The 16,083-nt window shown below is 54.6% G+C and overlaps 1 protein-coding gene across 6 annotated transcripts in view; it reads left to right on the top strand.

The window, feature by feature from the left end:
* The window catches only part of PHKA2 (phosphorylase kinase regulatory subunit alpha 2), a 70,538-nt gene extending 64,853 nt beyond the window's left edge, over positions 1-5,685 (top strand). For 4 of the 6 annotated variants that reach the window (XM_043570698.1, XM_043570697.1, XM_043570695.1 and 1 more), the window contains 4 exons: positions 1,282-1,452; positions 3,467-3,520; positions 4,241-4,441; positions 5,021-5,685. In XM_043570698.1, coding sequence (XP_043426633.1) covers positions 1,282-1,452; positions 3,467-3,520; positions 4,241-4,441; positions 5,021-5,191 — 597 coding nt within the window. In that variant the 3' untranslated portion in view covers positions 5,192-5,685. Of the gene's footprint in view, positions 1-1,281; positions 1,453-3,466; positions 3,521-4,240; positions 4,442-5,020 lie in introns of those variants that run through there. The other 2 variants (XM_043570700.1, XM_043570699.1) reach the window with 1 other exon arrangement.
* The last annotated feature ends 10,398 nt before the right edge of the window (positions 5,686-16,083 follow it).

Raw genomic sequence — 16,083 nt, 5'->3', positions numbered from 1 at the left:
AATGAGCACATAGGGAAAACTCCTGCCTCCTGCCCTGCTGGCACGCTTACCATTTGGATTTCATTTTTAAACCTTGAAGTTTGACATGCCTTGAGCAATAAAAGTGCCAGGTAGTCCGGAACACGATGTGTAAGGACGAGGGTTATCCCTTTCCCGCCCCGTAGATGGACGGGTTAGAAGCCGTCCTCCGGCGGAAAGCAGGCCGCGGGCGCAGCCACAGGGAGGCTTGCGGCACGGCCTCGCCCCCACGCTGAGCCAGCTCCGCTTCCAGGCCCCGGTCCAGGCCCCCACGGGGAGCCTCTCTGAGCTGCATCTGCATCGTGGGCGGGCCTGCTGGCCCTGCCCCAGCTCTTCCCTCCCGGAGGCCAGAGTGAGTCCGGCCTTGGGCTTGGGGGCTGGGAACAGGAGGACGCCCTCTCCCTCCGCTTCAGTAAAGCGTGTGTTCTGACTTGGAGGCCACCACCGGCCCCAGGGAGCAGCCGGCCCCGAGCTGAGAACAGGCAGAATAGAAAGCGAGCCAAAGGGCCAGATTCCCTGCCTTTACTTTTCGTCTTTCGTTCCAGAACATTCCCTCTCGCCTGCCCCCATATTATGTTACCTTCTCTGTGGCACCTAGAGTACAGGGAGGTGACCACCGCTTCCCTGTGGCACTGCAGAAGTGGGCATCAGGGCATTTATGCCCCTGGGTCATGGCACCTCTAAGAGGTTCACCTACTCTGAGAGGGCCCCCGCCCCCCTCTCTCTTTCTCTCTCTCTCTCTGAGCCCTCCTACAGCAGTGCCAGAGGGCCTCGGTGGTAACAGCTGACTCCTGTGAGCACTTACCACAAGCCAGGTGTGCTCTCGGGGTTTTCTGCGTCTGTATTCAGTGAGTGCTCACAGCTCCCTGAAGCAGGTCCGACCGTGACCCATTGTGCAGATGAAGCCGAGGCCCGGAGCTAGTGTTCAGGATTGACGTAGGTATGGCGAGTTGGGATTCACAGACTGACCCCAGAGCCCTCACTCTTACCTGCTCAGCCTCCCTGTCAGGTCAAGGTCCTTTGCTGCCGTGCTACCTCTTGAGGGCTAGAAAGAATACACAGGAGACCCATAACCAAACCGGTACAGGAAAGAATCCATCCGGCTTCAAGAAACGCACAAGTCAAATTAAGGAACTTTGTTCCTTTCTGGACACGTGGTCTGGTAGTCTGACTAGGTCACAGAGTCATCCCTCTTGATGGCCAGCGGTCCCTGCGGCTGCCGGCTCCGAGGTTTCTGAAGGCCGTGTGTTGTCTGTCTTGCAGAGATCCAGCACCCCATCCTCGCCCACTGGCACATCATCGTCAGACTCTGGCGGGCATCACATCGGCTGGGGGGAGCGGCAGGGCCAGTGGCTACGCAGGAGGAGGCTGGATGGAGCCATCAACAGGGTCCCCGTGGGATTCTACCAGAAGGTGTGGAAGATCCTTCAGAAGGTAAGCTTAGCCGCTGTGCTGCGTTCCACTGGCCTTGTTGCTGGGGGACGGACACTCCCAGGGGAATGAACCATCCCCGTTAATTGCGTCGCGAGGCATGGCAGCACCTGCAGGGATCAGGTAGCCAGTCCCCGAGCTTGGGGAGTCCCAGCCTAGAGCAGGGTCTCTCCACCTCTGACATTTGGGGCGGGGCAATTCTTTTTTTTGTTGGGGGGGGGGGGTCCCGTGTATGCAGGATGCTCGGTGACATCCCCAGCCTCTACCCGCTAGATGTCAGTGGCACCCCCACCCCCAGCTGTGACAAGCACAGATATCCCTGGACATTGCCAGATGTCCCTGGGACGCGCAGCAAATCATCCCGGTTCAGAACCGCCGGCTGGAACCGCAGCAAGTTAGATAAGGTGGCAGCCCGAGTGTTAGGGGACCACCTTTGACATATTTTAGGAACACAGAAATGTCAGAAGATAGACAAAAACCAGGGAAGGCTTTGGCTGAAAACACTGTGACGTAGAGGGCCTGGAACGCCCGCCCCCCCGCCCCCGCAGGCTCTAGCCTCCTGCCTGTTCCAGTGGGTGTGGTGTCCCCACCGTTCAGCGACACGATCGAGCACCCCCTGTCTGCAGGGCACCGTGTCCGCTCCCGGGTGCCTTGAGTCACCCCAAACCCCAACGTACCTGGGGCCACCTTTGCCTCTCCACCTAGAGGATGGGGGGACCCCAGACCCACTCCCCTTAGCTGGCTGCCCACTCTGTGGCCATCAGGGCTGCATTTCCCGGCTGTCTGGGGACGTGGAAATGTCTGCAGAGGCCGTCAGAGACGGCCGTACGGTGGAGCCCCAGACTGCACCACACACACCCTAATGCAGGAGGGCCTGAGTGCCGGGGGTCAGCGGGGAAGCCGTGCCCCTCTGCTGTCCGCACCCACGTTCCGTCTCCCTGCCGCACCAGCCCCAACGCACATCCTTCCTTGCACACAGTCTGCCTCAGTTTAAGGCTTCCGTGCAAATTAAGAACCATGGGCAGGACCAGTTTTTTCTTAAAACTATTTTTGTTAGCTCATTCATTTCACAGTAGGAGAGGAAAGTAATCCCAAATGAGCACACGCTACAACCCCCTTCCCAAAGGCATAGCACCTCGCAGCGGCTGTACTCCGGTGGCAGGGGCCAGTGGTCCGTTAAGGAGCCTTAGCCTCTCTGCTCTGTGGAGAGCGAGGTCTTCATGCAACTGGGCATGGGGAGGTCAGAATGGTCCCTGTCCTTGTGCAGCGGGTCCTCACATGGGAGCAGAGCCCTCAGATCCCGCAGAAGCCTCTGCTTCTCCTTTTTCTACCTGCGGTCAGAAGGTATGGCCACTGCTGCCACTCTGTCCTCGGCCCGCCAGCGCACCGGGACTGAGAAGGTAGCCAGTGAGAGGAGAACAGACTTCCCAGAAAATCTCCCCACTCTTCCTGGGGCATCAGACGCTTCCATCCAGACTTCCACTAGTTCAATACCAAGACACTCTTATTATGAAAAAGCCGCATTTTGCGTTGAGCCGGCGCTTGATATTTATATACATGGGTGTGCGTGTGCATGTCTGTGCATGTGCTCAAGTCTTTTGTGATTGGTGCTTATTATAGAAATCTCAAAAATAGATGCCTGCAAAGGCACAGAAGTATCACTTCACCAGCAGGAGCCGTGAAAATATCCCTTTCTGTGGCCCCAAAGGGTGCCTCGCAGCCGCCAGGGCCTGGTTGCCAAGTGAAAGGCGGAGCTGCCACAGAGGAGGACCCCGCGGCTCCCTGGGGCATCGTTCACACAGGATCTGAAAGATGCCTGCTGGTTCCCTAGAACCGCTCCATCGAAAACAGCCTGTGGGCAGTGAGAACAAGCTCTCTAAAAATAACTGACAGTCTGGCGTGTTCAGCCCCCATGTAGGTTTCCAGGGCAGAGTGACTTGGGTGTGTGCGAACGTGTGTGCACACTTACTAATCGGCTCCTGGAATCTGAACTGTGCGGTGTGTGTTCTGTCTCCAGTGCCATGGTCTGTCCATCGACGGTTATGTGCTCCCGTCCTCAACGACAAGAGAGGTATGATGAGAAACCCCGTCCCCCACCCCTACCCCCCCACCCCCCACGGTTCCCCCCTCCCCACCCAGGGCTTTCTTTCACCGTCTCCTAACACTCCCGCTTCTTTCAAGTGTGCTACGTCCACACAGGCCTTTTGTAAGTCCATCTCTTGAGGCACTTCACCTTCCAGTTTTGCTCTTTCCCGCATTTATCGGCATCACCTTTTCTTTGTCCTCACAGAAATAGCATTTCTGACCGCCAAGATCTATACATTTGCTGTTTAAAGTGCTATTAAGAGAAAAGAGCAAAGCTGCCCGCCACCCTTGTTGGGCACTCACGCAGTCCCCTTCGGCCCCCTCCACCGAAAACGCTTTCCAGGTTTCCTTCTTCCGATTCATTCTTTTACAAATTGAGTTTTTAGTTCCTGTCCCACCCGAGACACCATGCTTTATGGCACAAGGAGTGACCAAGAAGCAAGAGGAATAAGAAAAGGGCCCTGCCCCCTGGACGGCCCAGTCCAGTGGGGGTAGGTTCATCAAGCTAGGACAAGGCCAACTCACCCGCACAGCAGGGTTCCTGGCCTCCTGCTCCAGAGGGTTCCAGCTGGTGGAATCAATGTGGCCAGAAAGGAGGCAGCATTTTGGAGCTGAGCCCTGGGCCCAGGGGGTGCTACGGTCAACGTTGGTCACAGGGCTGTCTGGCCTCAGCTCACTCCTGCCCCCCTGCCGGTCCCTTTGACAGATGACCCCACAGGAGATCAAGTTCGCCGTGCACGTTGAGTCGGTGCTGAACCGCGTGCCGCAGCCCGAGTACCGGCAGCTGCTGGTGGAGGCCATCATGGTGCTGACGCTGCTCTCAGACACGGAGATGAACAGCATTGGGGGCATCATCCACGTGGACCAGATCGTGCAGATGGCCAACCAGCTGTTCCTACAGGACCAGGTGAGTGTGTCCAGGCCCACCTAGTCACCCCCACAGCCAAGACGGAGAGAGGGGCAAGGTGACGGGTTGGCTGGCCTGTGTCTCTGTCAAGGCTGAGGATTTTGTGTCCAGTAGGAAAGAATATTCTCAAACAAAGAAAATGTCACCACAGATGGTGGTAAAAAAAAAAAAAGTCAACCATTTGGTTAGAAAATGGCACAACGGCCGCTTGGGAAACCTAAAGATCTTTGCAAATGGATAGACTCGTTGTGGCTTAGGTTTTAGTGCGAGCACCACTCTTGCTGTGGATACGGCCTTGGATAAGCAGACCACTTACCCTGCGGCCAGAATCGAGGTAGGAGAAGCCGTGCTCTCGCTACAGAGACATCGCGCACTGCGAACTAGCCTGTGCGGGAGCACAGTGTGGCCCCCAGAGGAGAGGCTAGATGTTGGCCCTGGGCACCCTTGACTCCTGCCCTTGGGCTCGGAGCCCCTCTCTGGGGGCCGCTGGTCTCTAGCAACCTGATCGCCAGCGCACACAGCCATCACAGCGCCGGGGGGCTGAATGCTGCTCATTCTTCGTGTTTTTTCCCGTTGCAGATGTCAGTTGGAGCCACGGATACCCTGGAGAAAGACCAAGTCACGGGCATTTGCCACTTCTTTTACGACAGCGCTCCGAGTGGGGCTTATGGGACAATGACCTACCTGACAAAGGCAGTGGCTTCCCATTTGCAGGAACTGCTGCCCAATTCAGGCTGCCAGATGCAGTAGGGCCTCAGTGCTCTGAGTCTGTCCCTCGCTCCCTAGCCTCGTCGGGAACATCCTGTTCTCCAAGATCCCCGGTGTGGTCACAAAACCACGTCCCGTCAGAAACCCTGGAAGCCACCGACCTAAAACCAGTGTGTGTCTAAGCCACAGAGCTGACGGATCGTGTGTCCCCACAGGGAGCACCATGGGGTCGCTGTCTAGGTTCGCTTCCCTGTGACGTTTGCCAGAACAGACTCCAAGAGACCAGATGAGGAGGAATTAGAAACTGGTCTCTTTTGAGTGCAGTGTGAACGGAGAGGCCAGCTTAAATTGGCTTTCACCGAGAGTTCCCGAAAGCAGTCAGGTGGTCAGATATGCTAGTGACACCTCCAAGGATGGGAAGATCTTCGAGCAGCGGGCGTCTGACGAGCGGACCTTGACAAGGGGGACATCTTAACAGGATGTGGCCTGTGGACCAAACTGTTTACCAAATACAGCAACTCTGTCTTTCTGTGCAACTTTGGTTTTCTTATGCCTTGCTTTCTTTCTAGGCCTCTCGTTTTACTGGCACGGCTACCTTTGCGTGACAGTCCTCTCTTGCCGAGATTTAGAAGAGTGTTCACAGTTAACTTTGGCTTGTGGTCTTCAAGGATTTTATCCTGGCTGCTTATGAATTAGAGATTTCTTCTGCCTTATTTAAAAAAAAAATCTGGAATATAGCAAAAAAAAAAAAAAGGGGGGGGGGGCCGAGAGGTGCCAGCACTTCTAGCTGGGCCAACTGTTGTTTGGGGGCCGGAGCAGCAGGGAGTCCCTCTGGAAGGCCTGTGCCCCCCCCTACCTCCACATAGGGTGACAGCCCTGGCAGGCAAGCGGGGAGCCACACGAGGAGTACACGGTGCCCGATGCCATTTGTGCTGCCGCACAGGCAGTGCTTCTGTCTTAGCGGAGAGCCAGGCTGGCGACTCGAGCCCTTCTCGTGGGAGCGTTTTCCTCTTAGCTCCCAGGTAGGTGTGCTTGGGGAGCTTGGACGTCAAGCCAGGACACATCCTCAAGGGACAGGGCCGTGTAGTCTTGGGCCGATGTTCTGGTGAATGGGGTTTTCTCTAGGTCTGGTCTTACCTGGTAGGGGATGGGGCAACACCAGGGGAACACTTCCCGTGAAGAATAAACTTCGGAGGACAGGTAGATGCGTGGTGGTGGTCTGGTGCGCCCCGGCGGCTCGACTGTGACGGGTTACATTAGTGGTGGCTCTGCCTCTGAAGGGGGGCGTGGCCACGGGCCTGTGGCTCGGGGTTTGCGTGACGGTGGAGAACGTGGATGCTCTGGCTGCTTTGAGGGGACCCGGGGGTGCCCGGCCCCACCCAGAGTCCAGACGCAGTGCTGATGGTCATTCCTGAAGCAGGAGAGGCGGGGTGGCCTCGCGTTCCTGCCACTTCCTGCTGAAGAGCCTCTCTCCGGTCCAGACCCAGGGGAGAGATGGTCTAGAAGTCCACGTCTCAGTGCTCCCAACCTGGGCTCGCCTTGCACAGGTGACTTCGTGACTTTTGTCTCCTGTTCTTGAAACCACAGTACTTTCTTCGCTCGGGCACAGGGTAGTTACATAAAGGAAAGCCCCGGCGTCTCGCACTTTCTGCTCCACCGGACTTCTCCCCTTCTGTTCTTTCCCTTCCCTATTAATGTCAGCACGTGTTGAACACTTTCTCTGTGCCAGGTGTGGGAACACAAAGATACAGGAGGCGTGACTCGGCACTCAAGGACCTCACCCCGGCAAGGCAGGCTGGTGTGAAAAGATGAGCACGCTTTAGGGGGGCGGGGGCGGTGTTAGAGAGACAACACGGTGTGGGACCAGAAGGTGGGGCCTGCCCAGAGCACCGGCATCGGCACAGATCTGAGCCCGTGCCGGCAGCCTGGCCTACCGCTCCTGCCCACGCGGCACCTGGCCTCGCGCCACGCTTCCCCCGAGCTCCTGCAGCGCTTCCTGTTCGTGCCCTGCCTTTCCTGGGAATCCTGTTTGGTCTCATTTGCCTTTGAGGGTCTGGGATTCGGAGGTGGTCACAGCCACCCTGGTTTCAGACTAACGTTTTCATAGCCTCGCTTGTCAGTGTCTTTAAGACACGCTTGACATAAACAAGGATCGTGTAATTTACCTGATAGACTTCCTAGAGGATCATTTGAAACACAGACGATGTAAGAAAGGCACCAGCTGTGAAAGTCCTGGTTGCTTCTTGGAAGAAAGCTCAAGAAGAGTTACAGCACTCCAGAATGAGCCAGATGCTAATTTAGAACATCACCTGCCTGTGGATGACGTACAAAACCACAGATGCCGTGTTCGGGCTCACCAACCGCGATGCGGGCCGGGAGAAGAGCCACAATAAGCAGTTCAACGGAGCCTTCGATTCACTCTTTTGAAGCCTCTTTCAAATAAAATCCTGAAATAGTATCACATTTCCACAGGCATCAAGCTGTCAGCTTCAAAGAAGGAGAACAGGCTTCTGACGCTCGATGCAGCGGAGGCCCACGCCGCCGCGGGGAACAGATGCTCCAGGGGGACGGTAGAGACCCCGAGCCGCCTCTGTCCTGGCCTCGGCACACAGGGTTTCCATGCCGGGAGAGAGCGGCCGGCAGCCCCTGCTGCTCTTTTCCTCTCTCCGTCCTCAGAGCAGAAAGGCCAGTTTTGACCTGTGCTGGGCGTGGGGCGGGGGTAGCATGTCCTCTCGCAGAGCCGGGAACAAACATTTCTTTTAACATCCGTTGCAAATCCGTCAGCCGCCCCACCTGCTGCTCGCCCTGCTTTGACCCAGGTGAAGCCAGCAGCAAGGAGGAAAGTTCTGTCTCCGGGTCAGGCTAGCCTTCCATCCCACCTCTGTGACCTGGGGGTGAGTTACGTAGCCTCTGTGCGCCCCTGTTTGCCCACCCGTCAAATGCACACGAGGCCCGCACACTGGCACGGGGCTGAGTGTGAGGGGATCCCAGGGATCACGCCTTCCGCTCCCCGCCTCTGGCGATCAGAACCTGGAGCTCCCCGTTCACGAGAATCCAGATTTTCCCAATGGCAGCTCCTAGCCGGGCCAAGGGCCAGGGGCAGGAGGGTCTCTGGGTCGTGCCAGTGTCTGATGGGGTCGGGGGGGGGGGCGGGCATCTGTCAGGAAGTCAGGGCTTCTGCCACTTTTCTGAGGCCTAGTCAATGGCAGGAGATTGTTATACATTAGCTGCCTGGGTAGAGAGAAGTTAGATGCTCCCTGTGTTTTAAAAAAAAAAAAAAAAACCCACAAAAACACACACACACAAAAAAGGAAAAGAAAAAAGCCCAGAAGATCAGGAGGCAAGAGAAACAGTTTGTCAGCTGATTGATACCATTTATTTCTGGACAAGACGACAGGAGGCTCAGCCTCCCTTGATGTAAATTACAGCAGAACCGTCACTCAGTTCTACAGACACGCACGCAAGTCTGGCAAATGGCTTTTGTCTTCCCTGCTTCCTTGTTGTCAGAGGGTACAAAAGCCTCCCTCCCCCTCCCTTGGCGCCATTATCTTTCAAGGTGACTCTTATGCTTTTGAAATCCCTGCCATCTGTTCTGTGTCTTTGCACTTTGCATGGTCCCAGAATGCCTTCTGTTCTCCCAGACTTGGCCACCGATTCGATTCCTCTGCTTGCGAGGAGAAAGCAAAGCCTCCCCGTCACCCTCTTAGAGCCCGGTGTCCCTTTGCCCTCCTCAGAAAGCCGTTTAGGAAAAGCCATGTCCTTGAGTTACCAAGAGAGTTCTCTGAGGCATGAGAGGAACTGAAACCACAAGAGACTATTCTGGAGTCTAACACATGGAGTGTTGGATGGTTGGGGAGAGGGAACAATTCCACCAGAAAACCACTATGTGTGTTTTTAAGGAACATATGTGCACTTTTGGCAAAAACGCCTTCTTAGAAGGAGTGGGATAATCGGAACCGATGAACTCTGCAGTCATGTGATGCGTCCCTCTGCCTCATTGCAATATGTCAACCCTTGTGAAAAATGAACTGCTCAGAAAGCATCTATTAGGGCCTACTTCAGGCTAGGCGTTGCTCGGCTCGCGGGAATACGGACGAGCGTGGCGGGATGAAAAAACGCCTCTCGCTGAAGACCTCTGAGGAAGGACACTGCCCAACCTGCTGGGATGCATTCCCAGCACAGGCCTCCCAGGACATCTGCTAGCTGTCATTTCTGTCACCGGCACGTGAGTTCCAGAGAGGTTTGCTGCAGAGGGAAGCAGGGCCGCGGGCAGTAGCTCAAGGCGGAGGGGAGGGGGGTTTCATGGCACAGCAGGTCTAGGGGGACTGCGTCTGGGAGGCAGAGGGAAGGAAAGGAGCGCCCGAGGGAACTGAACTTCCCCCGCTCCTCCTGAGATGCCAACAAGCTCCCGGAGCGGCCCCCGCCCTGCTGCCGTTCGGGGCGCGAAGCGGGGAAGTAGAGGCGGGCAGAGGACTGCAAGGAGCTATTCCTGTTCCCTTCCTCAAACCTCCACCCCCGTCTCTGGCCTCAAACCCCTGCAGTCCTCACACCATCTTCAAGCAAACGTGCACAAGTGCGCACACGGCTGTCGGCCTGCCTTTGCCTGCGACACTTCCGGAGATGGGGCTGTGACTCCTGTGTCTCGGTGGGCCGCCAAGGTGCACTGGCTGGGAACCGTCCCTGAGGCTCACCTTCAGGCAAGCCTCTGCCTGCTGTCGCCTGCCCCTGAGCCCTACACGGAGGTTTCTCTCCGCCCCCAGCCCAGAGGGCTCAGACCACGGGCACTCCCCTGCCTTTCAAGTCAGGGCCTTAGAAAGCACAGGAAAGATGGAGGCCAAGGCCTTCTAGGCTCTAAAGGCTTCACGTTCTGCAGGTCGCTCCAAGGCTGCTTCCTCTGCGCTTTAAATAGATGTGCTGTGCTGAGTTTTAAATTTGACACATTTCTTTTTTTGAACTTAAAAAAAGCACAGTGGAAAGCAAGCAAGCAAGACACTTAGTGACTCATCCTCGGGAGGAAGGGAGCAGCTCCCTCCCTGATCAGAGGCGGTGGTCAGGAGAACATTCCAGGAGGCTGGCCGGGGCGTGGTGTGTACCTTAGAGGGGAGAGAGTGGAAATATGGTGGGAGTAGGGGAGGCCAACAGGATTGGCTCTGAGGAGTCCCTAGAATAAGTGACCTTGTCTTCTGAGGGTCTTACTTCTGGGCCAACCTCACGTGTGTTGGAAAGACGGAGGCCGGTGGCAGAGATTTAAACTGTACATCTGTACATCCCTCCGATATTGGTAAAGAACGAACCTATCCTCATCGTACATTTGCTTAGCTGCCAGACCATTATTAGCACCAGAATTTTACAGATGGGGAAACTGAGGCTCAAAAGGCCTAGGCATTGCATAAGTTCTCCTATTTCAGATCAAGATGAAAGCCTGTGTTTCAAGACTGCGTGTGTACCTAGATCTGGGCAAAAGAACACTGCCTTTAGCAATCTACCTCAGGAGAGACCCATTTCCTTGGTTTACACAAGGTCTGGATGGTACATATGGGGACAAGTACTGCAGGGGACAGGAATTCCCAGTTTCGCGTAAAGGGGTTTAGAAAACCCAACGCAGCCTAAGATGATGCAAATCCTGTTTGCAAATGGGCAGCCTGCTGGAGCATGGAGCACTCTACCCGACTTAGGAACCAGACACAATCACCAGGGAGGCATCAGTGCGCATCTGGAGTGTGCGTCCAGCTCAGGGCTAGACTACCGGCGCTCTGGCTTTAGTCCTCGGGCAGCCGCTACGTGGCCCTTGGCTCCCCAGCTAAAGCAGGGAGGCCGGGCCCTGCCCCCATTTTCTCTGGGGGGCCATTTCAAACCCGAAGAAACGTAGTCCGTGCTTTGGAAACTGCAAAGCTCTTAACAACTCGAGTGTCTATTCCTGTAGACCCTGCCACCCTCGAGCCCCTGACCAGATGATCTGACTTCTGCAAAATTATCATGGAGGCGGCGTTTGGCTTGAGGTGTCACGCCTCGCTCCGACCCCGTCCTGGGCCCCCTGGCCCTTCCTCCTGCCAGGTGCTCTGGGGCGAGTCGGGCCTGAAGTCCGATCTCCACACGGCTGCTTCGAGCTATGTACCCTTGGGTTATATATAGCCTCTTGGGGCTGCAGTTTCCTCCTGTCTGGAATGGGGTGGTGACTATATAGACCAGATATTGGATAAGGTATGTAATTATCACATCTACATAATAACATCTGACGACGTCTATAAGCCACTGCTGCAGTTACCCGCCCCCACTCCGCTATGGTGGCACCCCACTCAGAGCTACACGCTGCTGATCCCCACGGGAGGCAGCCCAGGTGCTTACGAATCTGGGCTTTGGACTCAGGCTACTTTTAAGCTGTGTGGCCAACGGGTGGCCACGGACAGCCAGTCACCTTCTGAGCTGCGTTTCCTCATTTGTCAAATGCGGACGGTAGTCCTCATCATGTAGAGTTTGGGAGGACCAATGACGGTGAGATAAGGGGAGTTTAAAAAAAAAAAAACATCAGAGCAGTCTATCAGGACTGCAACCTGGCAAAGCTTGGGTTAGCCCAATTCAGGGAGCAGTCGCTAACACTCTAGAGAGGTCAAGGCTCCTATCCCCCCATTCTGCCGCCGACCAAGGATGAAGCGGGGCGGACAGAGGAAGGAGATGGTGCTTTCGGAGGAAGGAACAAAGAGCTTCAAAGCCCTATTTTTGTCTACTCCTGAATTCCTTCTTCCTCTTAGAACCTGTCGCCGAGGACCTGGTTCGTGAAAGGAGAGGTCTGGAGCCGGCCCGCTGACTTGGGAGCGGTATCAGCGCTCTCGGAGAAGAAAGCGCCTGGGGTGGGCACGGTCCCGGCGCAGCAGACCGAGGGGCAGGGCCTCCCGGATCCTCGGGCCACACGGGCAGCCCAGTCCGCCCCACCGGGACAGCAGCCGGAGAAGGCTTGGGGCCGGGGAGCCGGCGGAGCACGGCGGCGTTTTGCCCAAGACCGTGACAGCTGCGGCCGGCATGGCTGAGAGCGCGGCTCTGAGTTGGCACTGGCCCGCCAGGCCCAAATCATCTGGAAACCGGGGTTAGCACAGCCCTTCCACCTCATTCAGTTGTTGCAAGGATTAAACATATGAGTATTCTTAAAGTGCTTGGACATCCCTTGGCACCAGAGGAAGTGCGAAACAAACGTTTGCTTGATAAAAAAAAAAAAAAAAAAAAAATTAGGTAGTGAGTGAAGGTAACCATTCAACAAGTTCCTGTTTCAAAACAGCCCTGAAGTGCCTTCTCTCCCCTTCTGTCCTCACTCCAGCGTCTGTTTGTCTGTTTCCTCTGAGAGTCTGTTTGTCTGTTTCCTCTGAGAGATTCTTCGTGTTGAAGGTTTACAAGAAAGCAGCCTGGAGGGCGCTTTCAGAGGCGTTTGCATTCCCTGCCATGTTTTAGTCTCCAAAGCTCTGACTTGTGGAATTCTTAGCCTCTGGGCTGGATAGGGTGTCTGGAGAGGACAGGGCGAAGGAGAGGGGAGGGTAAAAGGCCCACCACTTCCACCCGGAGGGTTTTTTGCCCAAGTGTGGGCTGGCACTGGCCGGGGGTGCACCCTGAAGGCCTGTCTGCTTCCAGAACTCTGAAAGGCAGGATCGTGCAAGTGAACAGATTCGACAACAATCTCTCGGGATACTTTGAGGTACATCATAGACTGTGTGGCTCTCAGTGGCTCAAACGATAAAGATATTGAATATTTAACAAGAAGTATGGAGCTGGGATGTCACGGGGTTGGCACAGTGGCTTCAACATGGTCATGAAGGATACGTGCCCTTCCCGTCTTCCTTCTCCATCATCTTCAGAATGTGGTGCTTTCTCTTGTGGTCACAAGATGGCTGCCACAGCTCAAAGCCTCACGTGCTTAAAAGACAACATCCCAACCAGGAAGGAGGGGCAGAGCTTTCTTCTTGAGCGTCTCTCTTCCTCTGCTTTCCTCCCCCTAGCAGACTTTCTGTTCATTCTCATTGGCCAGAACTGAGTCACATAACAATTTTAGGCTGATCACTGGCAGAAACAGTGAGGATGGACGGGACAGCTTTGGAACTATGGTAGTTCTAAATCTAGAAGTACTGGGGACCTATAGGCAGAAGTCACCTTCTGAGACCTCACCCATTACACCTCATACTAAGTTGGGGTTCTTTCAATGAAAAGGGGAGATGGCTGCTGGATGGGCAACCCAGAGCCTCTCCTGAGCACTTAGCCCCCAGGCCATTGTCTTGGCCTCTTTCGTGCTTCCTGAAATTTCTTGTGCCTCCTCAAGAGCCTTTTCTGGCTTGGAAAAAGCTGGGGTTCACTAAATACTCGGGACTTGTTGACTTGTTTCCATCAACTCGAACCCCCTTTCCCCACCACCACTTTCTTACCTCCCTACACGATGGGATCAAGCATAGAAACAGACCAGGTGAGACAAGCCACCATGTAGGTGAAAATGTTAGAAACAAGCTACAGAGAGTGATGATCAAATGATCCAGACCGCCAGTTAAAAGACAGGCCAATCGGAGGACTACAAAGAGACGTGTGCTATTTATCTGCGTGTGAACATGAAGGATGAAAGTAAAAGGATGAAAAAGGCCTTGCCGGGCAGATGCCAACCCAAAGCAAGCTGTGGTGACATCAGCTAAAATAGACTTCCGGACGAAAAGGAGCATTAGGGATGAGAAGGGTGAGTACATGAGGATAAGATTAAATTCACCGAGAAGAGACTGCCATTTTAAAGGTGTGCATATCCAATAAAATCCCTTCAGAAAACGTAAAGGCAACGGTAATAGAAGTACGAGGAGGAAGTGATGGCTCGGTCTTCACGACGGGAGATTTGAACACCTGGCTTCTGACTACTGATAAATCAAGCCGACCAATAAGTCATCAAGGACAAAAGATCCAAATGACACAATTAACAGCCTTTACCTACCGGACATGGAGAAAGGCCGATGCAACAATTTGAGAACACACATTTGGCTTCTCCAAGCACACTTGGAGCATTAAGATTTTGATTATATACTAAGCCCAAAGAGAACTAGTCAAAGATAAATAAATAGGCGGACCGCAGTCTCTGACCTTTAAAAAGGCAAATAATGCCAATACCTTCGGAAATGTTTAAATTGCTAAACGGCTCATAAACGAAGGAAATCATATGAAACCTTTAAAATACCCAGAAGTGAATGAAAATGAAACTATCGCATATCAAAGCTTGTGAGATACAAAAACCCAGCGCTCTGAGGAAAAATTTACAATCTTAAATACTTCCGTTAGAAAAGACGAGAGCCTCCAGGTTAATAAGCGAGGTTTCCATTTTAAGAAGTCAGAAAAAGAACAAAGATAATAAAAATACGGACGTGTTAATCAAGATACAAGACAGATCGACCAAGCCAGAGGTTACCTTTTTAGGAAAAGTAACAAAACAGGTAAACATCTGTCAGAGTTGCTCAAAATATCATGGACAGAAAGGCGGACATCACTACAGAAACACGAGATATAAAAAAAAAAAATACCCACAAATTCAACACTATGGCAGCAATTTTGCAACTGAGACAAGAAGAGGGCTTGGCAATGCTCGCGGCGAGCTGTTCACAAAGGCCGAGGCTTGGGAGGTGTTCACCCGTCTGTGGGCAAAAATGCGTCCCTCCAGGGGCCTGGCTGGCTCGGTCGGAAGAGCACGTGACTCTTAATCTTGGGGTCGTGAGTTCGAGCCCCACGTTGGGTGTAGAGATAACTTAAATAAAGAAAAAACTTAAAAAAAAAAAAAAGAATGTATCCCGCCTGTGGGATTTTCTGAGGGATTCAGAACAAGTAAACCACTGTGAGATGCAACAACATGGATGATAGAGGGGGAGCCACCTGACCAGGGGGACACTTAGTGTCAGAGTCCTGGCTTTTTGTTTGGGGCGATGGGCTCGCGTGTGCTTATCATTAAAAATAGCTAGCTAAATAATGGGTTCAATCGAAGCGGGTCATGCTGAGCCGATGATGGACTCAGGCTGACTGGAGGAAAGATCCGGAGTCCGCCGCCCTTGTGACGTTCCGCCCAGACTCTAGGACTCGTACAGAGCTATTTCGCGTGGGGCTCCGGCCGGGCCGCTTCTGTGGGTCTGCCCTCTGCTCCCCCAGCTCAGCCCCCGCAGGCGACGCCTCTCATGCCGTGTGGAGCTGGTGGAACTCAGGGGCCGCTCAGGCCAGCTCTCCGGTCTTACCGGAGGCAGCTGCAGCTCAGGACCCGTTGTATCTGCCTGGTACAAAACTAACTGCCTGAGAGGAGGATTTCCGAGGACTGGCCCGAGGGTGAAAGGACCAGGGGACAGGCCACAGCCAGCTGCAGAAAAGCATGGGGGTGTCTCTCCCATCGAGAGCCACTCTAATAGCTGTTGGCCACCAGCTAGGCCAGGCCAGGGTTCAGAGGTCACTGTGGAGGCCCGCCTCCTGCCCCTCTGAGGGATGTCAGGCATCGAGGGGACAGTCGGTACCCGGTAGGGACAGCCCAGTCTACTTCCTCAAAGGGATCCAGAGGCGGGAGCACGTGCCCCAGGGAGAATCCAAACATCAGCCCGGGAGGAAAGAGAAGAGGCTGCAGGGCACAGGCCCAGCCTGCTGAGACCCCGGCAGGAGGGGCAGAGAGGATTGCAAGGATGCAGCGGGTCACTGGGTGGGCGGTAGAGTCCAAGGGTTAAGAGTCTGGATTCTGGGGTGAGAGTCTGGGCTTCAATCCCCACTCTGACCCCAGGGAGCTGGGTGACCTGGGCAGGTTACTTAACCACTTCAGGCCCCGGTTTCCTCGGTCCTTCGACTTGACACGTATTTAGTGAGCCCCCACCACATGCCAGGTGCTGACCTGGACACGGGACGCATCAGCGAACAAGATGGCGGCTCCTCCCCTCCGGGAACCTAACTTCTAGCAGAGACTG

Source organism: Prionailurus bengalensis, chromosome X (assembly GCF_016509475.1).
Source record: "Prionailurus bengalensis isolate Pbe53 chromosome X, Fcat_Pben_1.1_paternal_pri, whole genome shotgun sequence".
In the NCBI taxonomy this organism is placed as follows: domain Eukaryota; kingdom Metazoa; phylum Chordata; class Mammalia; order Carnivora; family Felidae; genus Prionailurus; species Prionailurus bengalensis.
The sequence above is the reverse complement of the archived record's forward strand: the minus strand, read 5'-3'. Positions and strand labels throughout refer to the sequence as shown.